Source organism: Sphaerodactylus townsendi, linkage group LG12 (assembly GCF_021028975.2).
Source record: "Sphaerodactylus townsendi isolate TG3544 linkage group LG12, MPM_Stown_v2.3, whole genome shotgun sequence".
Lineage (NCBI taxonomy): Eukaryota > Metazoa > Chordata > Lepidosauria > Squamata > Sphaerodactylidae > Sphaerodactylus > Sphaerodactylus townsendi.
Window position 1 is genome coordinate 54875750 of NC_059436.1, and position 23431 is coordinate 54899180.

General features: G+C 46.8%; 1 protein-coding gene across 4 annotated transcripts in view; it reads left to right on the plus strand.

The window, feature by feature from the left end:
* FUBP3 (far upstream element binding protein 3) overlaps positions 1-23431 on the plus strand; it is a 107269-nt gene that overhangs the window by 14890 nt on the left and 68948 nt on the right. For all 4 annotated transcript variants that reach the window (XM_048512533.1, XM_048512535.1, XM_048512534.1 and 1 more), the window contains exon 2: positions 15343-15448. In XM_048512533.1, the coding sequence (XP_048368490.1) occupies positions 15343-15448 (106 nt within the window). The remainder of the gene's footprint in view (positions 1-15342; positions 15449-23431) is intronic.

A 23431-nucleotide genomic window follows, 5' to 3' on the forward strand; every position in this document is an offset into this window, starting at 1 on the left:
ATTTCCTCCGTTGGGGCGGCCCGGATTTTGGCGTGGTGGTTTGGCAGATGGGGTGCGCGGGTCGAGCGGTTGGCTTGCTTTTTCGGCAGTTAGCGGCTAGATGACCCGGTCCTCCGCGAGTAAAGACACAATCCCAGTCGGCGACGGGCGCTTCGGAGGTGTGGTCTCGGTAGAGGCGGCTGGGCTTGGCTTGGTGGTCGCAGCGGTGGTTGTAGTGGCGGGTTTTGGGCGCATGGGCCCTCGCACGAAAGCCGCATTCCAAACGAGACGCCACCTGGGGATCCCAATTCGGATCCAATCAGCAATAGTGCGGGGATCCTCAATTAAAAAACACCGCTTTCACGCAGCTTGCCGCCAGCCGACAGCATCCGAGAAGTATTCACATTCTCTTCATGCGCCAGGCCACTCAGGAGGGAGTTCCAGCAGCCGCCGCATCGAAATTCATCGGGCAAATTCCTGCAAACGAAGCCGGGTTGCCTTGCTGGAATAGATTTGATGGTGCGGATAGCTTCATTTTCAGCACCCGGATCTTGGAAGCCGCAGCCCCTTTAAGGCTTGGAGGAACGCAGGCACCGCGGCGCAAAGTATCTTCATCTTGCAGGTTCAAAAGAGTCATTGAACCAGTCGGCTGCCGCTTCACCATCCAGGACGGAGCCGGATGTCCCGTGATTTTTTTCGCTAGTTCAGACCGGGTATATAAATCGCCCATAGTCCCTCCATGTGGGCATCCGAGTTGCAGTGATGAACGTAGGGAAGGGTTTGGAAGCCGGGTCCCATCGTAAAACGGGTGCAGGTATTGGAGGTCTGTAATACTCCTCTCTCCATCGCCCTTGGCGCCCGCTGGGGCGGCGGGGTTGCGCAAGAGGGTTGAGGCAGCGGCGCAGGGGGGCCGGAATCGGTGGAGGTGGAGGTACCAACGCCGGTGCCAGCTGGTGTTCTGGGTGGGAGCCGGGTCCTTTGAAGGTGGCAGGACCCAGCAGCGCCGCCTCTGGCGCCGGGCTGTACCCAGTGACAGCGTAGGGACTCCAGCTTGGGGTGTTCTGTTCTGCTGCTTCTTCAGTTCCCTCTCCAAGGCGGCCAGCTCTCCTCCTTGCGAAGTCAATGTATCCTGCGCGCATGCAAAGCTGCTTTCTCTCGCTCCAGTTTGGCCAATTCGTCTCTGCTGAACAGCTGCAGTTAGTTCACTTTATGCATATCGCGATTAGGCGTCTGAACGCTCGCTATTGGACGCTGTAAGTCCAGTTTGGAGTGTTCCAGGACCTTTATCATGGACTGATAGGTTCTGCACATATTGCCGTTGCAGCGCCGCCTTTGGCACGGGTCCAATTCGGAAGTTGGATTTCTTTGCGCCGCTGTTCCCGGCCCTTTGCAGGTTTTCACGCCTTGCTGCAGCTGCTCTCGCTCCTCTTCCCATAGCTGGCGCTCACGGGCCTTACATGCTTCTTTGGGCATATCTCGCAGTCGCCCACTTCCTCATCCCAGCTCTCTTCGGCGATGGGAGAGGGAATAGATCCGGATGGGAATGCAGGCTTTCTTCGGATTCCTCTTCATCTGAACGCAGGACGTCGTGCCCACCGGTGGCTCCCCGGGGCATCTCAGGTGCAGCTGCTGGTCCGGGATCTGGGGGTTCCAATCGGAAGCTGGTACGGATACCCCTCCCAATCCCCGGTATAGTCCCAGTTTCAACGGTGGTCTTCGGACGGGCCCCAGTGCTATGCCACGGTGGATTCTTGGGAGCATCACCAAAATACGAGTACAGGAATCGATAGCGGTGCCATCCGCAGTTGCCGGAGCTTTCTAAATTTGGCTCTTAGTAATTTATCACATGCTACCTCCTTCACTAGCAGTCCTTGTAGGCCTGTGTAGGGAGAGGGAGTTGTGGGGAAGACCTCTGGAGCCAGGTAAATCATGTGATTATGCGCAAGAGGTTTATTATTATTATTGTTGTAGATTTCACAGCTGCCAGATCTTTAGCTGGTTGTTGGCCTTCATTACAATTTGAGCCTCACCCAGAGGCCTAGGAAGTTGTAATGTATCGGCGTAGTATTCGTGCGGATCCCAGCAGGGCTGCCTTCTGAATTTGACCATTGCTAATTTTGTCAATTCGAAGATGTTTCAAGTGCTGCCCTAGTGTTTTTTGGGATGGCGCCCAGCGTGCCAATTACCACTGGGACGACCTCAGCTGGTTTGTGCCATAGATGCTGAAGCTCGATTTTCAAATCGCGGTATCTAGTGACCTTCTCGTGTTCTTTTTCAATGACCCTGCTGTTACCGGGGACTGCTGTGTCGATGATGGTCACTTTCTTGTCCTCTATCACGGTGATGTCTGGTTTCGAATCGTTTGGATTCGAAAGTCCCACAGGATCTTGACCTTCTCATTTTCCATTACTTTCTCTGGACAATGTTCCCACCAGTTTTTAGCTGTTCCTATGTTGTAATTCTTGCATAAATTCCAGTGGATCATCTTGGCCACTGAGTTGTGTCTCTGTTTGTACTCAGTCTGGGCAATCTTTTTGCAGCAGCTGAGGACATGATCTACAGTTTCGTCAGCTTCTTTGCACAATCTGCATTTTGCATCATCTGAGGATTTTTCGATTTTGGCCTTGATCGAATTCGTTCTAATAGCTTGCTCTTGGGCAGCTAAAATCAGGGAGGATGATGATGATGATGATGATGATGATGATGATGATTATTATTATTGTAGATTTCACAGCTGCCAGATCTTTAGCTGGTTGTTGGCCTTCATTACAATTTGAGCCTCACCCAGAGGCCTAGGAAGTTGTAATGTGTTGTTGTTGTTGTTAGCGTTATTAGTTTATTAGTGTTATCAGTATTATAATACCCCAAAGGGCTCAGAGCGGTGTACAGACAGTAAATACAAAAAACATTGAATAATATCATTAAAATACATAAATCAATAAAACCAGTAGTAGCGATACAATCCACTCACAATATGGTGAATGGCATCCAGTTCTAATCCTGGGAGGGGACCGGCAGACAGCCAAAGAGAAACAGATGGTACTTGGGCATCAGGAAGGAGCAGCAGCTCAGCAGTCAGCCCCCCCCCCAAAAAAAACCAGTGGAACAGCTCAGTTTTGCAGGCCCTGTGGAACTCTGCAAGGTCCCGCAGGGTCCTAACAGCTGGAGAAAGAGCGTTCTACCAGGCAGGAGCCAGGGCCATAAAAGCCCTGGCCCTGGTGGAGGCTAGTCGCATCATAGAGGGGCAGGGGATCACCAACAAGTTTGCCTCCACTGAACAGAGGGGTCAAGTTGGGACATATGGGGTAAGGTGGTCTCGAAGATATAAGGGCCCCAGGCTATGGAGGGCCTTAGAGGTCAATACCAGCACCTTGAAGACGATCCGGAATTTTCCTGGGAGCCAGTGCAGGTGGCAAAGCACAGGGGTGATATGATCCCTGACTGAACCTCCCACAAGAAGGCGGGCTGCCGCATTCTGGACCAGCTTCAATTTCCGGATCAGCCGCAAGGGAAGGCCGCGTAGAGTTACAGTCTGGCGGTGACTGTCGCATGGATTAAAGTGGCCAGGTCAACCTGGGAGAGATAGGGGGCCAGCCGCTGGGCTTGGCAGAGATGGAAGAAAGCAACCCGGGTTACATGTGCCACCTGGGTCTCCATTGAAAGAGATGAATCCAGGTGGACACCCAGGTTGCGAGCCGAAGAGGTCAAAGCCAAAGAGACCCCTTCCAACTCCGGCGGCTGAAAATCCCCAATTCCCCCTTCCCGGCCTAGTCAAAGGACCTCCGTCTTCGTTGGATTAAATTTTAACTTGCTCTGCTTAACCACCCAGTGACCACCTCCAAACAATGCTGTAGAGCCGCAGGGGCAGTGGCTGCCCCCCCCCCCTCCAACAGAATGAGCTGAGTGTCATCAGCATATTGATGACAGATCAGCCCAAAACTCTGCACCAGCTGAGCAAGGGGTCACATGTAGATGTTAAATAACAGTGGGGACAACAGCACTCCCTGAGGCACACTGCAAGAGAGCGGGCGCCGCTGGGAGGCCTGGTCCCCGCACCACACTTGCTGACTCCGCCCCCGGAGAAACGAGGCAAGCCACTGAAGGACAGTGCCCCACACCCCAGCAGCGGCCAGGTGGTGGGTCAAAAGGTCATGATCGACCATATCAAATGCTGCAGTAAGGTCCAATAATACCAGCAGCACCGATCCGCCTTGGTCAAGCTGCATGCGGAGTGTGTCTGTGACGGCGACAAGGATAGTCTCTGTCCCATGCCCAGCACAGAAGCCGGACTGGAAGGGATTGAGTGCCGATGTGTCCTCCAGGAAGCCCTGAAGCTGTTCCAACACCACTCTCTCAATTACCTTCCCCAGAAATGAAAGATTCGAGACGGGGCAGTAATTGGCCAGATCACCAGGATCTAAGGATGGTCTTTTCAAGAGTGGGCGGACCACTGCCTCCTTCAACCCACCAGGAAACACTCCTTGCTCAAGGGAGCAGTTGATGATGTTCAATAGGAGGGGTCGTAGCTCCTCCTGGCAAGCTTTAATCAGCCAAGAGAGGCACAGATCCAGAGGACAGGTAGTAGGTCTAACAGCAGCCAGGGCCCTGTCAACATCGGCCTCAGCAAGCAGGGAAAACTGGTCCAGACAACGACCTGAAGACGGCCACGGAGCCTCCAGTTCGCTAATGGTATCAAGAGTGGCAGGGAGGTCATGGTGGAGCGACGTGACTTTATCCGCAAATAACTCATAAATGCCTCACAGCAAAGAGCCAATTGAGAATTTTAGAGCCCTCATTTAGGGAGGAAAGAGACCGAATGATGCGAAACAATTGGGCTGGGTGGGAGCTTGCGGATGCGAGAGAGGACGAGAAATAATCTCTCTTCGCCCTCTTCGTCACCATCGCATAGGCCTTCATAAACATCCTAAAAGATGTTTGGGCACCTTCGTCATGAGACTTCCTCCACAGTCGCTGTAGCCGTCTGAGCTCCCGCTTCAAAGGAGCTCCCTATTCCCCTGTTAGCAGGTTGTTCTTGAGATGTTTGGCCGAGTCCAGTGTGAGCGAGGTCCAGAGGAGCCCTTGTCTGGGGCTCTCTAGGGGCTTTCAGGCCTTCTCATCATGGATGAGGCAGGGTAGAAATTTTTTCTACAGAGGAAAACAATAGTGGAGAACTTTCAGCCCCGTATGGCTGCTCTTGGGTGTGTTGCTGACCCTCCTGCCAGCCTCCAGTATCCTTGTCCAGAGAAGTTTGCCACTGCAGAGGGCTGTTAAGGGGCCTGCTGCCGGCCCTGACTTCTCACGCTCACATTGTTGTAAAAGGAGGGAGAGAAAAGGAAAACAGCTCACCTCAGCTCTCCAGAGGGCAGCTGCAGCAGGAACCTCCAGGTGATTTTGCCCACCCGCCCAAGAGGAGGGAGACACCCAACTGTCAGACAGCCCGGCTGGCCACAGCTGCCCGGAGGTGTGCTCTAGACAACTGTATTATAAGCTGTATTATAAGGTATGCACAAATCCACAGAAGCATTTGGCTTTCCTGCTTGTGGCTGCCTTACTCTTTCTGTTGCAGTCCTGGCTTTCTGCATGGGCTGAGGAATCTCTGGAATATTTGATGATACTTGAACAAGACCAAGTAGTCAGCAGTCATTTGAATAGAATGCTATTCTGTGAATGAAAAAGGCATCAGTCTGCAACACCTTGGTGTGCATGCCCTTCCTTGCCCTGCAAAGGGCACCGAGTAAGTGGCTTAGCTGACTTCGCACTAGGCCGATAGCCTGCACAGCGCTGCTGTTGCTCAGTTGGATGTAGGCAGGGAGGTGGGGTGGAGGCTGTTGAAATTGGGGTCCTCAAGTAACAAAGCTTACGGTTCCCACAAAAGATCTGGCTTGTTGTGGAGGTTTAACTGGCAGATTTTCTTTCGCCAACCCCAGCAACCTTGTTCTGCCCACTCCCATGTTTTCTTATCTTGTGGCAAGTAGATTGCGTTACATAAGCTGGATTTGAAGCGTTTGCTGAGCAGATGCTGGCGGTAGTAGAGGGGAGAGAAGGCACGCATGGCCCAAGGACCTAAGCAGAGCAATAGTCTGGAGTCTAACCATTGCAAATTGCATTCAAGCTGCATAGCTTCCCACTACTTAGCTGAGAAAAGAGAAGAGTGCTGTATAATGGTTATGTGGCATTTATTTCCACCATCAATATCCCACTGCCTTGGCCCAACAAAAGTCCTCGTAGCATTTGCTAATTAGTAAAATATGGAATTGTTCATTGGCTAATTTGAAATCATGCAACTTAAAATCCAATTAACCCCCACCCCCGCCCCCGTGCATTCAATTCTCACACAGCTATCTGGAAACAGAATTAGATCCCTCCCAGTGACTTAGAAAACAAAAAAAAATGTTTCAATCTTGGGTGCCCAATGTGGATGCTGCAGATTTCTTTGCCACGAATGATGACACTTTACCCTGGCGGTGCAGGACACTTCCTCCTGACTTGCATATTGGAGAGAGTGTCTAACTGTTGTCATTGTAACTCACTCACAGGATGCATGACTTAAATATCTGCTTTGGGCATGTCCAGTGATTCAGTTTTTCAGAACTTTTGCCCATATTAATTTTGTATTCAAATATTTATTAATTTTGGAGGATGCTTAAGTACTTTTAAACTTTCTGCCTGTCTCTTGGACTTTACAACTCTATCAATTCAAATTCATGGCATATGGATGACAATTGCATAAATACTTATTTTTAGATATTTGGGAACTTTTTACCAAATCTCATGTGTACAAAAAACACTGTTATATTTTTGTTGTTGTTTAAAATTCTACTTAGTTGCTTTTTTTCTTAAAGAAAATAAACTAGAGGGAAGTGTGGCAGTTAACAGGTGGATTCTTGGGAGTCAGTCTAATAACAAAGTGGTTCCCACCCTCTTTTCACTGACATACCCCTTGACAACACATTTCTGTAAAATTGTTCCCTAATATTATTAAACCCATTATTTAACTTTTTTGCATACTGCCAAATCCTTTGATGTGTACTGCTAGGGGTATTCATACCCCAGGTTGGGAGCCACTGCAATAACAGATAACTTATTAAAAAAACAAAAAATGCATTATTCATTCCATGTTAAATATTGTTGGTAAAGTGAACTGATCTTTTCGGCTTTGGCTGCTTATGAATAGGCAGGTTGGCTTCATAGAACGTTTGGCACTATCTTCTTGGTCAAATAGGTAGTCCACTGTACTCGGCTTCACCTCTCCCTCCCCTTGTACCACATTTTAGTCAAGGTGTTTGACAAAGGATTTTACCGTATTCTTAAAAGGAACAATAGCCTCTAGAAGTCTTTCTTTTCCTCAAGCATTCTGGGGAAGCAAACAATCACAGTCAGTGTGCTTCAGGGCGGGGGGGGGGGGGTGTCTTTCAGAAGGCCTGTTTGCTCCTCATCCCTGGCTTCATTCCATCCACATTCATGTCCATATAGGTAAAGATTTCCACCTTCATCATGCATGCAGACCATCCTGGAAGGAGCCAGACTAATCTCTGGAGGAAAGTCATTCCCCCTGCCCCACAATGGTCAGTTTGCTCTGGAAAGTTTTAATCCAGTTGCCTCTCTTGGGAGGGAATTCCTCAGTGTGGGACCACTACAAAAAGGTCCCTGCTGTTCCTGGGCTCCAACCATGCCTCTGATAAAAGGGAGCCTTCTTTGGTGCTGTGTAAGTGGTATGGGAGTTTCAGATTAGAAAAATGCTATCCTGGACTTACTGTCACCTCAAATGGTTATAAGACTGTATAAGTAAGAATGAGCAAGAAAGCCTTGTCCAGGTTATCCTGCCAAACTATGCTGCTTGCATTTCTCTCCCTGCAGAAATTGTCCTCTTAAGCAAGTCATACCCCCACCCCCAAAATCCCCCTGATAATTTAAACAAGACCAGTCTTACTTTTCAGTGTGTTGTACACATTTTGCATTGGCTTTGTTCCCATAAACACACTGAGCAAGACAAATGTCTATGGTTTGCTGTTCATCTCTGATATTCGGAGATCACCTAGCTTAAGGGACACACAGAGAATACTGTGGAGGGAGGGGAAGTGGTAGAGTAAACATCTAGAAGGGCTTTGGGATGGAAGAAGGCTTAGTTTGACTATTGCTGTGATAAATCTTTCCCTTCAGGGCTGGAGGCATCCCAGATACCAGACTGCTCAGGTTTAATGAAGCATAGTGGTAATCTTATGCCAAAGATCCAGCAACCATTTTCTTAGCTCATAATGTTTGTCTGCACCATGCTTTTAGCTTCCTTTGCCGTGAAGTTCTTACCCTGCTTGGACTCCTCCCCCAGACGGATAGACTAATCTGTTAATTTGTTCTGGTGGTCATAACTTAACAGCAAGAACTGGTGTAACTCAGTAGCCGGGGAAATGGGTTGTGTTCTGCAAAGTTGGTGGTTCAAACCTTTCCTCTGTCACAAATTTACTTGGTGTTGGGCAAAACCAGTCTCAGTGCCCCCATCTGTAACGCAGGGGTCATGGTTATTGGGATCTTCTTGCGCCTCGCAGAATGATAAGAGGTGTTATCCATCACAGTCACACTTTCTGGAGACAGTTTAGGCAGCACCTCGCCAAACCATTTTTGAAGTTGTCCCCATTCATTTCCTGATGGTCATCGTCTGTAGCTTTTGACTGAAACAGAAGCAATGCGTTCTCCACCAACCCTTCCTTGCTCCTACAGTGAGTGCAGGTCAAGCAACTACCCTTGCCAGATGGCTCTTTCAGTCCTGTAGACAACCCTTTAAAGGAATGCATCCTTAGCCGACTTGACAGTTTGGTCCTGCCAACATTTTGAGACTGTGTGCCCTGTATTCAAACAGTCTCATCCAGAAAGAAAAGTCTTTCTCCATTCTGAACAACACTGGTGAATTTTTCTCAGATACTGGTGCCTTCAAGCTATGATTCCAGGCTTGTCTGTCAAGGTGCTGATTGTAGGTATAGCCAATGTCTTTCAAAATGCGGCACAGTGTTTCTTTGAGAAATATATGGCAGATTCAGGTCACTGTTTACATCACTGTGTATTTTTTTTCTGTTTTGGTGGTTCATTTCGGGAGAAATACTTACCGGTATGTTCAATACCTCTAATTGTGCAGCAAGAAAAGCTGTCACACTTCACATTGGTTTCCCGGATTTACAAGGACATTTCTTGGATGACTCCCCAAGAACTCTGCCTGATGTGCGCTTCAGCTTCTTTACCCTGTAGATGGGTGCAGAAGACATGCTGGTTAACCTCAAGGTTTCTTCCACACATTCCTGGTTGCTGAGGGTTGGCTGCTCTTCTCTATGCATGAATACACAGTCAGGGTTACTTGTTGGGTCTGGCTTTGAATTGTCCGCCCTCTGCGATTCAATTTGAAGTGACAGCAAAGAGAGTTCTCCGCAGAGTTTGAAAAGGGTGTAACTTTTATAACTATTTGTACTTTACCAGACAATATGCTTTTAAAGTCTGTTGCAGAAGCTGCCACTCAAGTTTTTATACATATAATTTGAGGGTACAATTCAGTCAAAGTTCAGTGCTTTTAAGTACTCGTTTTTTCAAAGGAAAAGGTTGAAGCATTTTCACTGAAATCCATGGGACTAAAAAGGGCTAAAGTTGCAGTTGAGTTCCACTCTGTGTTTTTTGTGGAGTCTTCAGCACATGCTCTGAACAAGCGGGGGGGGGGGGAGCCATAGAAAAGAACAGCTCAGTCATAATCACATTCTCCCAGAGGTTTTGTTGATTTCAGTGCGATTTGCTTCTAAGAGTAAATCTTGTAAAAGGTCATAATTTTTATGTACATCCTGGAAGCCTGTGGATGGGTAAATAGAGGTCCACAATTTCTAAAGACCCAGGTTGATTAATTTTCCCTTTATTTTCTTTGCCAGACTGTATCTCCACCCTTTTCTCCTGATACAACAGTCATCATTAGAAAATGAGCATTTATGAAAAAAATTAGCCGTTACAAGATCATCATCCATATATTGACATGGTTGCTACTACCACCACTTGAAGAGTTTTTTTTTTAAAAAATGGTTTCTTGACACAATTATCTGATGTTAGCCCATTTATCAAACTTTCTGAAAGAACAGCAGTGTCAGAACTCCCCTGCATAGACAATGAAGCATTTGAAGGTTCAAAGATTTTATTGCTGATGGCAGGTAAAAGGCAGAAGCCTGTTCTGAGGCGTCAGCTCAGAACAGTTTGATAATATTCAACAGTGTCCCCCCCCCCCCAACATGTGAAACAAAACAGAACAAGATTCACTGAAACGGTTCTTCCATCCCAAAATTAGAGATAACGCAGCTGCAGGAGAGGAACATAGCAAAATAGCAGACAGAGCTTGGCACAGCATAACATCCCAGTAACAACCCATCTCCCCCTGAGGGGGCACCAGTGGCTCTTCCCAGGGCAGAACTTGGCTTGGCCTCCATTAAAGTTCGTGCTCAATTGGCAATAAAAAGAGCTCTTTAAAATCAACTTCATTTGGTAGCCAAAGTCTACAGATTTTACAAAAAGATTCCAAATTACATGCTACCTCCTTAAACAATATCCTGTACATCTACACAGTCCCAGATGATCTCATGCTTTCACCAAATACTAATTTTGATCTCTGCGACTGGCTTTTTAGAGGAGACAATTTTGTGGACAGAGAAACAATTTTACATTCTAAGTTTGCTCCATTACATAGTCTTATCAAAAAAGATCACTGCAGAGCCTCTTATCTAGTCGACATAACACAATATAATATAAGAAGGGCTCTGGCAGCATTACGCTTCCAATAAATGCCAACAATGTATTTGGAAGGCAGATATGCTCAGATACTATTGGAGCAGCAAATTTGCATTTGGGGGAGCAAAGTGGAAGATCTTCCCCACTATGTTATGAACTGCCCCTTGTATGATGAGCCAAGGGCCAAGTTCCTTTTTAGTCTTGCATCCATGTACCAAATGCACTCTATGGCAGTATTCTTTTGGATATTTAGATATTCAGATGTATATACATCATCAGTATAACTCTCACTGGCAAGTGGTCATTACAAATACATAAAGCGCCAGTGGCACTTTAAATCCACAAGCATTTGAATGTGTCTCAGCAGTATGTTTTTGAATGCTGCCAAAGGCTTCTTTCGCATAAGGTTTTTTCACCATGTGATAGAATGATTTGGTAGTCTTTTTGTTTGTTTGTTTGACAGATTCCAAAATAGTGTCGATGTGACACTTGGAAACAATTCATTGACATACACCTGCATCTTGACTCCAACAGACTCTTTGTAAAACTTCATCTTTCTTACCTTCTGACAATTGTGGCACAAAATGTGAAAATCCTGCTACATCGGCCATTTTTTCCACAGTAAGGGATATCTCCATTTGGAAAAAGCAAGTTTCACCACTAGTCATTTCAGACAATATAAATGCTCTTTTATTAAACTACCATGTATAATAGTTCAGAGAATGATGGCTTTGACAAGGCTGCACTTAAAAATTATTCTTTAATGCTCGTAAACATTTGGGACTATTCTAACCTTCAAAAGCATGCTATTTTTACTTCCGCTGCACGACTGACTGTCCTTCGTTCTTTTGGTGGAAAATGGTACACCTAGCAGCGATATTTCTGATAGTGAAAAGGTATTAATGACTTCTTATGATCAGGTTAATGACGCTCTGTTGCAGAGAGAGGAATTATTTTTCTTGCAGAGCAGTTGTGTTGGTAGCCACGTAACCGGTTGGCAGTTCTTTTGTGAGTTACCAGCACTCTAGCAGACGAGCAGTGACACATTTTTGAGCCTAAATTACCTTCTTCAGTCTAATCCCGTGGTGGTGAACCTTTGGCACTCCAGATGTTATGGACTTCAATTCCCATCAGCCCAATTGGCCATTCTGGCAGGGGCTGATGGGAATTGTAGTCCATAACATCTGGAGTGCCAAAGATTCACCACCACTGGTCTAATCTGTACTTCAGTAATTCTCGCAGTAGCTTTGAGCAGTTGCTGCTTCTGTGTTACAGATGGGAAACTGAGGCAAAGAGGCAGAGAACTTTCTAAGACAGCAGAATCAAACATGTGACCTGGAGGGTGGACCTGGACCCGTCAAGAGCTCATCAGACCCCTGAGCCAGCTAAAGCATTTCCCCCACCCACCCCTGCTCGCTCGCTCGCTACCAATTTGCCTCAGCTGGCTTGCAGGCCTGATAAGCCCCTCCTTCAAGGCAACCACCCCCTTGTGGGTTCGCCAGTCCAGGCACCCTCCCCCAGTGCCATTCTGGGGACAGCCAAGGCGGCCCCACCCCCAGGGCCTGACAAAGTCACATTTATGTCATATCTGACCCTTGTGACAAGTGAGTTTGAAACCCCTGCTCTAAGATGTACTCTGGGGTCCCATTCAAGAGACCAGTGCTGCTCCTGGGCCTTTGCGGAATCCTTTGGGCCACGAGGCAGCCGTGCAGCTTGTTGTCCGAAGAAGGTAGCCCTCTCTCCAGCAAAAAGGAATGCTGCTGCTTTCTTAAAGTCGTGAATGCGGCGGACCGTCCTGCACATGTGCGTGCTGCAGGATTTGCACTGATCTCAGGCTGTGTTGCTCATCTCCATGTAGAGGAGATGATTCACATAAACACGTGTCTGCCTGAGTGTGGCCTAGCTTTGGGCTCGGCTATGCCCTTGCAGGCTCTTGAGGAACTTGTGTGTTGTGGCCCAGTCCAGCATGTCTGGGGACCCCTCGGAGGAGGAGTCAGATGAGGAAGAGGGCACAGCTTTGGTCCAAACCAGGGGAGGCCCTGCCAGCCCTCTCGCCCCCTTTGTCCCCAGAGCCCCAAGAGTGTCGCCAAAGGAAGCTGCGTGCTAGTTTGCAAAGCAGAAGCAGCAGCAGGCTGGCAGCTCTGGCTTGATGAGAAGTCTTTGCAAGAAGCCAGGCTGCTGTAACACTGCTGCATGAAGTGTTAGTATTGGTGAGTGGGACACTTGCTAAAAAAGGGGTTGGAAGCCAAGCTGTGTTGTGGCAGAAGCATTGTGCATGGACTTGTAAGCCGCTGTTCATCTTTCTGGTGCCTGAATCTGGTTTTGATCTTGCTTTGGACTCTGGACTTGATTCTGTTTCACCCTTTTGTACTTGGTGCTTGATTCCATTAAACTACTGACCCAGTTCTGAACCCACTTATTTATCGCAGAGTGTCAACACTGCAATTTAACCTGAATACTGAGGGTTTAGTTTAGAAAAAACGGTTTGCTCCGAGGCGTGCGTTACTCAGGAGTAAGCTTGGTGGTAGTCGGTGGCTTTGCTTTTAAGCAACCGTGCAACTGTTCCAACGGGTGAATCACGACCCTAGGAGGATTTACTCAGAAGCAAGCCCCATTGCCAGCAACTGAGCTTACTCCCAGGTAAAGGATTGTACTTTAGTTCTTTGCATGAAAATCAGTGGGGTTTAACAGCGCTTACCGTATATACTCATGTATAAGTCGAATTTTTCAGCACATTTTTAATGCTGAAAAAGCTCCCCTCGACTTACATGCGGGTCATTAAAAATGTTTGTGTTTTTACTTTGCCAGCCAGCAGGGGGCGCAGTTTTTATGCTAGCGACACCAAAATTTCAGGCTACCCTCAGAAGACGCTCCAGATGATACCAGCCAAGTTTGGTAAAGTTTGGTTCAGGGGGTCCAAAGTTATGGACCCCCAAAGGAGGTGCCCCGATTCCCCATTGTTTTCAATGGGAGCTATTAGTAGATGGGGCTACCCTTTTGAGGGTCCATAACTTTGGACCCTCTGAACCAAACTTCACCAAACCTGGCTGGTCTCATCAGGAGAGTCTCTTTATGATATCAGCCAGGTTTGGTGAAGTTTGGGTAAGGGGATCCAAGGTTATTGATCCCCAAAGGGGTGCCCCATCCCCCATTGTTTACAATGGAAGCTAATAGTAGATTTTCCATTTCTGATAATATCCTTCTTAAAATCTAAGTTGGGTTACATTTGGACATACAGATGATGATGAGGAATCCAGTTTTGAAGGATTTTAACTCTTGTGTTTTAGCTTGGTTGCTGATTGAGCTAAGGTTTTTGTACTTTTAAAGTTATTGTTGAGACCATATTGTTCTTGTTGACCCTCTTTTCCACTTACAGAGCTAGTTTACTGTTTTTCTTTGAAATAAATATTCAAAAACATTTAACCTACTGATGCCTCAATTAATGTAATTTTATTGGTATCTATTTTTATTCTTGAAATTTATCAGTAGCTGCTGCATTTCCCACCCTCGACTTATACGCGAGTCAATAAGTTTTCCCAGCTTTTTGTGGTAAAATTAAGTGCCTCGACTTATATGCGGGTCGACTTATACACGAGTATATACGGTAACAGGGTTACCTACACTGCTTCCCCAAAACTAGGTCTTAGGTTTAATGCTAATAATCGAGCCCAGCAGCCCAGGCCAGCCTAGATGTGTGTGGGGAGGTGGGGACAACTCTGTTTGCGCGTGCCCACAGAGAGGGCTCTGAGTGCCACCTCTGGCACCCGTGCCATAGGTTCACCACCACTGATATTGGGCCGCAGGGCGGATAACTGTGGTGTACACTTTTGCCTTCAGATGTTCACATATTCTTTTGTCACACAGGACTCCTGTGATTTGCCGCCACTTCATCCATGCTGCATTAACTCTAGATCTAGCATCTGGTAGGGTATCATCATCTGCTAAGACCAGGGATCCAGGATATTTAAATTCAGTGGTCTTCTTCAAGTCCTGGCTGTTAATTTGGATTGTTCCATCTGTTTGAGGGCCACATTCATTCTGTTTTTTGTAAATTTAGCCATAGTAAATTTAGCCATGTAAATTTAACCATAGTAAATTTGTTCCACTCAAGTGATTGTTGTTGAAGAGCTGTGCGTGATTGGTTAGCAAGAGCCACATAATCTGCATAAAGCAGTGTCCAAGGATGTGGCATTTGTAAATCTGCTGTAACTGTATCCATGCAAAGAATAAATAGCAGAGTGAAAGTGTTGAGCGCTGATGAACGCCAATGGTGAAACATCAATGGTGGTGAAATTCCTGCTGAACACTGAACTTGACTGGTGGCTTTACACTACAATAATTGTACCCATCAGACATACTCTTCAGGAATACCATGTGACTGGAGTTCTTCCCATATAAGTGCATGTGGCACTCGATCAAATGCTTTTTCAAGGTCTAAAAATGTCATGTGCAATGATTTATTTTTCTCCCTGTGTCTATAGGCAAATTCACAATCAGTCTACACAATCAGTCTACACATCCCCTTCGGGGATCAGGCGGTATACAAATTAAATAAATAATAATAATAATAATAAAAAAAATGATAATATCCATGCTAACATATTAAAATGTTTTTAACAGATTGCTGCTAAAATTGGAGATATTCCCCACTTGAACAATTCCACACCACTTGTGGATCCCACCGTCTATGGTTATGGAGTACAAAAACGGCCCCTGGATGATGGAAGTAAGTTCTTTATTGTCTCTCTCTCTCCCCTCCCCAGTTCTTTGGACAGTATTTTTGTAGGGGATGGGAAAGGTCACAGTGAACCAGAGTGAGGAGTGTGAAATAATAGAATAGTTCTGGAATCCCAGAAGGCCAGTTAGAAGAGTAATATTGTATGCCAGGGGTCCCCAAACTTTTTAAACAGGGGGCCAGTTCACTGTCCCTCAGAGTGTTGGAGGGCCAGACTAAAAAAAACTATGAACAAATCCCTATGCACAAATGATTGTAAAATGTTTGATTTCACCTTTCAGCCTTTCTGTCATGGTCTATTTTTAGAACAGTGACCAAAGTATGTCAAGTACAGGGTGGGCTCCAAATATTGTTGGGGAGCCTGTGGAATACCTTCCCCTGGAAAAAAAAAAAAGCAGAACTTTCCCAATGAAACATTCCATCTAACCCAGGATCAGGTATCTTCCTGGGTTCTTTCCTCCCTAGCAGCCAGTGAGCGATTCGCCAGCCTGGCTGATGCCAATGGGAGTGAGGCAGAACAGAAAGCCTGAGAGCAACACATGGAGTAGCTGAGAGGGAAGGGCGGAGCAGGCGTTGCCACATGTAAGGTTTCCAACTCTGGGTCAGAAAATTCATGGAGATTTGGGGGTCCCATCATGTAACTGCAATCAACAGCCGTTGGGGCCGGTTCCTCCTCTTCCTCGAGCCCCCACTGCACGTGAATGGAGCCATCGCCGCCATGCCTGGCGGGCCGGATAAATGCCTTCAGGAGGCCACATTTGGCCCCCGGGCCGTACTTTGGGGACCCCGTTGTATGCAGTAGTAATGTTTGAATTTCCTGGTGCTTTATTCTTCCCAGGTAAAACAAGCTGTTGAGCTTCATTGAGAACACCTGTCAGATGATAGATTGAACACTTAACAAGGCAAAGCAAATGTGATATAAAAGGCATCACTGAAATCTGGTGGGATGAGTCTCATGATTAGAATATAATCATGGGTATATCCTATTTCAGAGAAATGGACCGACTGGGAAAGGAGGAGAAGTAGCATTATAAATCAGGGATGATTACACTTGTGAGCAGGTCCATGACTTCAATTCTGGAAGCCAGGTTGAGAGCATCTGGGTAAAAATTTAGGGGGAGAAAAACAACATTGATCTCATTGTGGGGGTCATCATAGGCTAGCATCACGATCTACCTTCAAGCTAGACTGAAGAGTTGAATGATGCCTTCCTGGAGCAAATGACCGAACTTTCAGAAAGAGGAGAAGTAGTAGTAATGAGAGATTTCAGTTACCCTGATATTTCTTGGGGGTCAAACTTGCCAGGATTATAAGGTCCAACGAATTCCACACTGGCCTTGCAAACAATTTCATGGTCCAGAAGGTGGAAGAGGCAACAAGGTGATCGGCAGTTTTAGATCTGCTCCTAACCAACAATTATGACTTGTTTAATGGGGTGAAAGTGGTAGGATCCTTAGGTGGGAGTGATCATGTTTTCCTGGCCTTTGTTATACAGTGAAAAGGAGAAGCCAATCATATGCACATTCTAGACTTTTAAAAAACTGATTTGAATAGCATAGCTTTTATTGGCATAACAAAAAAATACGACTAACTTAGGAAACTACTGGGTGTGATCCCAGGGTTAAGAATACTAAAAGAGAAGGCAGTACAAGATGGATGGGAGTTTCTTAAAAGTGAGCTCTTGAAGGCACAATTTCAGAAAGTTTTAGTGAGGAGAGAAAATGGAAGGTGTCTAAAGAAGCAAGGATGGATGTCTAAAGAACTCAAGTGAGCTTCGAAATAAAAGGGATATGTACAAGAAATGAAAAAGGGGGGAAATTACTAACAAGGGATTCAAACAAATAGTCAAGACATGTAGGGAGAAAGTTAGAAAAGCTAAAGCTCACAATGAGCTCAGATTTGCGAGAGATGTTAAAATCAATAAAACAGGCTTTTTTGGTTATGTCCATAGCAAAAGGAAGAAAAAAGGATATGATAGGGTCACTGTGTGGAGAAGATGGTGAAATTATAACAGAGGACAGAGAAAAGGCAGAACTACTCAACATCTGCTTTGCCTCATTTTTATCCCAAAAGAAAAGCAGTGCTCAACTGTGCGGGGCGTGGGGGGGGGGGGGCGTGGATCAGAAGATATAGTAGGGGAAATTCAGCACAGAATAAATAAAGAGCTGGTACATGAATACCTTAATATTTTAAATGAATTCAAATCTCTAAGGCCTGATAAACTACATCCCAGGGTATTAAAACAACTGGCAGAAGTATAATCTCAGAACCACTTGCTATAATCTTTGAGAACTATAGAACAGGAGAACTCCCAGGAGACTGGAGGAGATCTAATGTTGTCCCCATCTTCAAAAAGGGGAAGAAAGAGATCCCCCAAAATTACCACCCTGTCAACCTGACATAAATACCAGGAAAGATTCTAGAGCAGATCATTAAGCAGACAGTCTGTAAGCACTTGGAAGGGAATAATGTGATCACTGAAAATCAACATGGGTTTCTGAAAAACAAGTCTTGCCAGACTAATCTTATCTCTTTTTTTTTATAAGAGTGACAAACTTGGTAGATGAAGGGAATGCTGTGGACGTAGGATACCTTGATTTTAGTAAGGCCTTTGACAAGGTGCCCATGATATTCTTGCAGTTAAGCTGGAAAGATGTGGATTAGACAATACAACTGTTAGATGGATTTGTGATTAGATGGATTTGTAACAGGTTGACTGGCTGAACACAAAGAGTGCTCATCAATGGCTCATTTTCATCCTTGAGAAAAGTGAGTAGTGGAGTGCCACAGGGTTCTGTCCTGGGCCCAGTGCTATTCAATGTTTTTATCAATGACTGGGATAATGAAATGGAGGGCATGTTAATCAAATTTGCAGATGATACCAAATTAGGAGGGGTAGTTAATATCCCAGAGGACAGGGGGCAGGATTCAAAATGATCCGGACAGATTAGAGAACTGGGCCACAACTAACAAAACTAACAAAATGATTTTCAACAGAGATAAATGGTAAGATCCTACACTTAAGCAGAAAAAATTAAATGCACAGATATAGGATGGGTGACACCTGGCTTGACAACATCACATGTGAAAGGGATCTGGGAGTCCTAGTAGACCACAAACTGAACGTGAGTCAGCAGTGTGATATAGCAGCCAAGAAAATCAATGCAATGCTGGGATTCATCATTAAGAATATAGTGTCTAGATCAAGGGAAGTAATTGTACCACTCTACTTTGTATTGGTCAGACCTCACCTAGAGTACTGTGTTCAGTTCTGGGCACTGCAATTTAAGAAGGATATTGACAAACTGGAATGTGTCCAGAGGAGGCAACCAAAATGGTGAAAGGTCTGGAATCCATGCCCTACAAAGAGAGGCATAGGGAGCTAGGGATGTTTAGTCTGGAGAAGCGAAGGTTTTGAAGGGCATGGGGACATGATAGCTATGTTAAAATATTTGAAGAGATGTCATGTTGAAGAGGGAGCAAGCTTGTTTTCTGCTGCCTTAGAGACTAGGACATGGAATAATGGATTCAAGGTGCAGGAAAAGAGATTCCACCCTAACATTAGGAAGAACTATTGGATTGTCAGGGCTGTTCAACTGTGGAATTCACTGCCTCGGAGAGTGGTGGAGTCTCTTTCTTCGGAGGTTTTTAAACAGAGACTGGATGGTCATGTGTCAGGAGTGCTTTGATTGTGTCTTCCTGCATGGCAGGAAGTTGGACTTGATGGCTCTCTTGGTCTCTTCCAACTCTATGATTCTTTTTTCTCTCTCCTTGTCCAGGATTGTATATGTGTTAATGCCTTTGCACTTGTCCTCATAGATTGGGCTGACATAGATGCATGTGACTGTCAGGCAAACTAGAAATACATTCTTAGATCTTCTCAGCATTTTTTAATGGGTCCATATTTTGTATTTCTCAAAGGCTGAAAGGGCAGCAGTCTTTGTTCCAGCTGCATGAAGTCCCAGGCAAAGGACTCCTTTAATTCTATATTTGTCCGGCTTGAGCTCCAGCAGAGGCTCTGGTAGAATGTAGTTATGTAACATATTTATTAGGATGGTGGTGGCTCTGGTGCATCTGGTGGCTGGCCTTCCCTGGGATCTTTGCTTGATCGGATGAGGTCTAATAGTGGGAGAACGCTGGCAGATAATAAGTCTGTGCTTTTCCTCAGCCTGGGCTGAGTTTTTATTTAAAGTCTGTTGGCAGCAGGAGAAAGTGCCTGAGAAAGATAATGGCAGGGTGTTGGGGAGAGAAGCCCTCAGGACAGAGAAAGATTTTGGGCCAGTTTTATGTCTTGAAGTCTGAAGTTGCTCCTCCCTAACTTAAACCCTCAGCTGTAACCTGGACTAGACAATCTCATCTCTGCAGAGAGTTGTATTTCACTCTCTTTGTGACTGGGGCAGAGGGGAGGGGTACAGATTGGCTAGGATTTGCGGATGGGGAGGGGGGTGGACCTGGAGAGCATTGTCTTGACAAATCCTTCAAGCTGTTTTCCCTTTGTCTCTGACACTGTTGCATATGCTCAATCTGGAATGACAACCTACTTCAACATCAAGGATAATTCTGTGCCTATCCATCTCTGTAAATAGACAGCTGATTGATAGAGGAGTGTGGATCTGAGGTGTGGTAGCAGGTAACAAGTTCTTGGAGCTTTCTTTCCCGGGGGGGGGGGGGGGGTGTGATATTGAGAAAGCGACCCACCATTCTGTTCTCCCTTCAGGTAGCCTTAATCTGTATCTTGCAGCAATTGGAATTTGCGGAGGTGACCTGAACAATGGGCAGGAAATGGAGCTTGAAATGTGGGGTTGATTCTCTCCCCTGCCCCAGTTTCAATTATCTGCCACAAAATGTGCCTTCCTTTCCTCAAAACAATCAGCCAAAACTCAGTAGTAATTTCAAAAGATGCTCTCTTGCACTTCCATGATGATATTCTCAAGGAGCTTCTGTCAGGGTTTGGTGAGGCGGTGCGGCAGGAAGGCAGGCGGCAGGCCAGGATGCTTTCTATGCAGAAGATCTCTGATCCCGTCCCCATCATTTCCAACTGACTGTGCCAGAAAAGATCTTTTTCTGCCTGAGGTTGTGAAGAGCATCTGCCAGTCAGAAGAGACATTATTGAGTTTAGAAGCACCCGTGGTCTGACTCTGTGTAAGAAGCGCCAGATGTTCCTCTCTAAGTCTCCATCATTAATCTTCTGGCAAATCTGAACTATTCTTACTCTAATTTCTACTCCACCCCCCTTCTAATCTCATATTTGCCAGCAAGTATGCAAGCTGTGGGCATTCAAATGCTGGTTGCTCAGAGGTCTCCCATCGCGTCCTGGTGCCTGCTCAGTGTTTTCAGAGAGTGGGCAAGGCTGTTGGGGCATCAGATTGGCCACTGGAGATGGGATAATCAGAGGTTTTTCCTGTGATGCTGAAGAGCTATCATTGGATTTTGCATAATCCCACTCTGGCATTTGGAGGTGGACTCTGCTTCCTGGGGCAGCTGGACTGATATTCCACCCACCACCCTGTGTTGGCATTCCAAAGGTTTCTGCAGACTTTAAAAGGTTGGGGACCACTGAAGTAGCCTGCCTGCTCATGCACATGTTCTTAACCTGAAAGGGGCAAGGGGGGAAAAGCCATATTGGTGATGCTTCCCCTGGGTACCACCTGGAGGTAAATTTTGACTTGCTGTAGGTGCCCGCAAGTGCCTACTTTCAAGACTGCTTCCTATGCATGATCACATGAGTGCTGTCATGTTTGCTGGCAGCTAGATGGAGTACAGTCCTAGCCAAGACAGTCAGGCCACACAAACCTGCCCCCCATCGGTGCAGAGATGGCGTTTTCCAGAGGTGTTCTGGGGAATCTAGAGGGGATGACGACATTGCCTGGGAGAGGTAGACATTGCACATTAGCTGCATGAGCTTATTCTCTGAATATTGCAAGTGCGGATGGCAGTGAGCCAAGGGTGCAGTCGAGGGTGCATCTTGGACCAGGAGTGTCAGAACCTGAGACAGTGACCTAGTCTGGTAAGGACTTGGTATTCTCTGACCTCGGAAGCCCTCTTAAGTCACAGAAGGTAATGTGTTTGTGCGTCGTGTCTCCCTGGTCCGCCCAATAAGGAGATTTTGCTGAGCAGGAAATCTTTCATTGAATGACCGTAAGAAATGGATTCAAGCCTGAATCTTGGTGTGCAAAAGCCCCGCATATAAGGTTTATTTATTTATTTATTGTTTAGTTTTATATCCCCTGCCCTATCCCCGAAGGACTCTAGGTTTATCTACCTTCCCGCTCCCATCCGTGCTGAGTGGCCCCTGCATTCCTGGAAGCCTTGCCAGGCGGTCAGGACCGCTGACCTCGGTACTGTCGCCCTCGCAAAGCAAAACATTCACTGCGACACAAAGCGGGAAATGGCGAGCAAGCAATGAACAGCCGGGAGGGAGCATAGTCCTGGAGACATGGCAGGGGCTGGCCGGAAGGGCCAGACCTTGACTTGGTGCTTTTTCTGTCACTGGCCTTCCCAGGCCTACAGTCACACTCTCAGCCTGCTGCAAGTCACACTCCAGCCCCCATCGCCACCCTCTCATTACAGGGCCTGTAGAATGATGATGGCGCTGCCTTCATGCACCACGATGCCAAATTGTTCTGTCACACTCAATGTGATCCATCTCTCCTTTCCTCCAAGAGGTTCTGGAGGGCGTTTTATTCTCTGGCAGGCCCAAGGAGCGCCTTGGTGTCATACTGTACCGCCACACCAGTTGGCCTTGTTTGGATGGCCAATAAGTTCTGCTCAGTCTCATTATCTTTGACTGTCCAGCTAAGTAGATGTGTCCTTGCTGCAATACTCTGTGCTGAATGAAATTATCCGCTCTGAATCTGAGGAGAGAAGAAACAGTCAAAATTCCAGGGGGAGGACATCCATTGTCCTTTGTCTCTTAGTTTTCCCAGCAGAATGAGGTGTCTGCACATCTTGCGTGAATTCTGGCTTGTTGTGTGAGTGTTTCCTCATTTAATGCCAAAGTGAGGGACATCCAGAGGTAGCGTTGGCACACGATGAGGGCAGTGGCTGGCCCCACCAGCAGTCATTGCCCACTTTAAATGTGGGAAATGTCCTGCTCACTGCCATTAACTTCAGAGAAGGTCTGGTAGGAGAACTTTTCCGTGTTGGATTTTCCATCATAAATGCATTGGACGAGTAATGTTCTACTGGATGTGGAAGGACGTCTTGAATGGGTGTTTCCCAACCCGTTCTCAGGGAGGCAGGATGTAGTTTTTCATCACTTCCTGTGAACTGCTTGGTCACCCAATTCCCCAGTTTAATTCCCTGCCTAACAGGGAGAGCAGCAACTTTTTGAGGCTCTGCAAAAATTTCTGTCTAGATCTCTGTAGTGTCTGTCCTTGTCGTGTCTCATCTGCCTGAACCCTTCTGTCTCCTATCTTTTCCCTTTTCCTCTGTTTTCTTCACTTTTCTCCGCGGAAGAGTCCTGGTCTACCCAGGCCTCTTCCCGCCAAAAAAAAGGGAGCCCAAGATGGCCGACCGCTTCTCCCCACCGAGGGAGATCTTTACTAAATCGTCGGCAGAAAACACCAGGGCTTCCTCCCGCAACAAAAAAGAAGGAAAAGGAAAACAACCACCACCCCCCCCCCCCGGGGGAGAAACCTCTCAGCCGCAGCACAAGAAGCCGCGAACGGAGGAGCCGCGCGGCAAGAAGAAACGGCCGGCCGAGCGTCAGACGGACGCGGACGGTGGTGAGCCCCGCGCCTCTGCGGAGGGCGGTTCTCCCACGCGGGTCTCTTCTGCTCAGCACCGGCATTCTCCTTCCCCCCAGGGGGCCGTTGAGCTTGCCGAGGACCCGGGAGCCTCCTCTTCGCGAGCGGATGCCTCAGCTATCCCACTGCCTTCGGCAACGGAGGGCACCGCCGCGGAGACACGCAGCTTGGCGCGCACAGTTGATTCCACGGATGAAGAAGGGGAGGAGAGCGATGTATTCTCCAC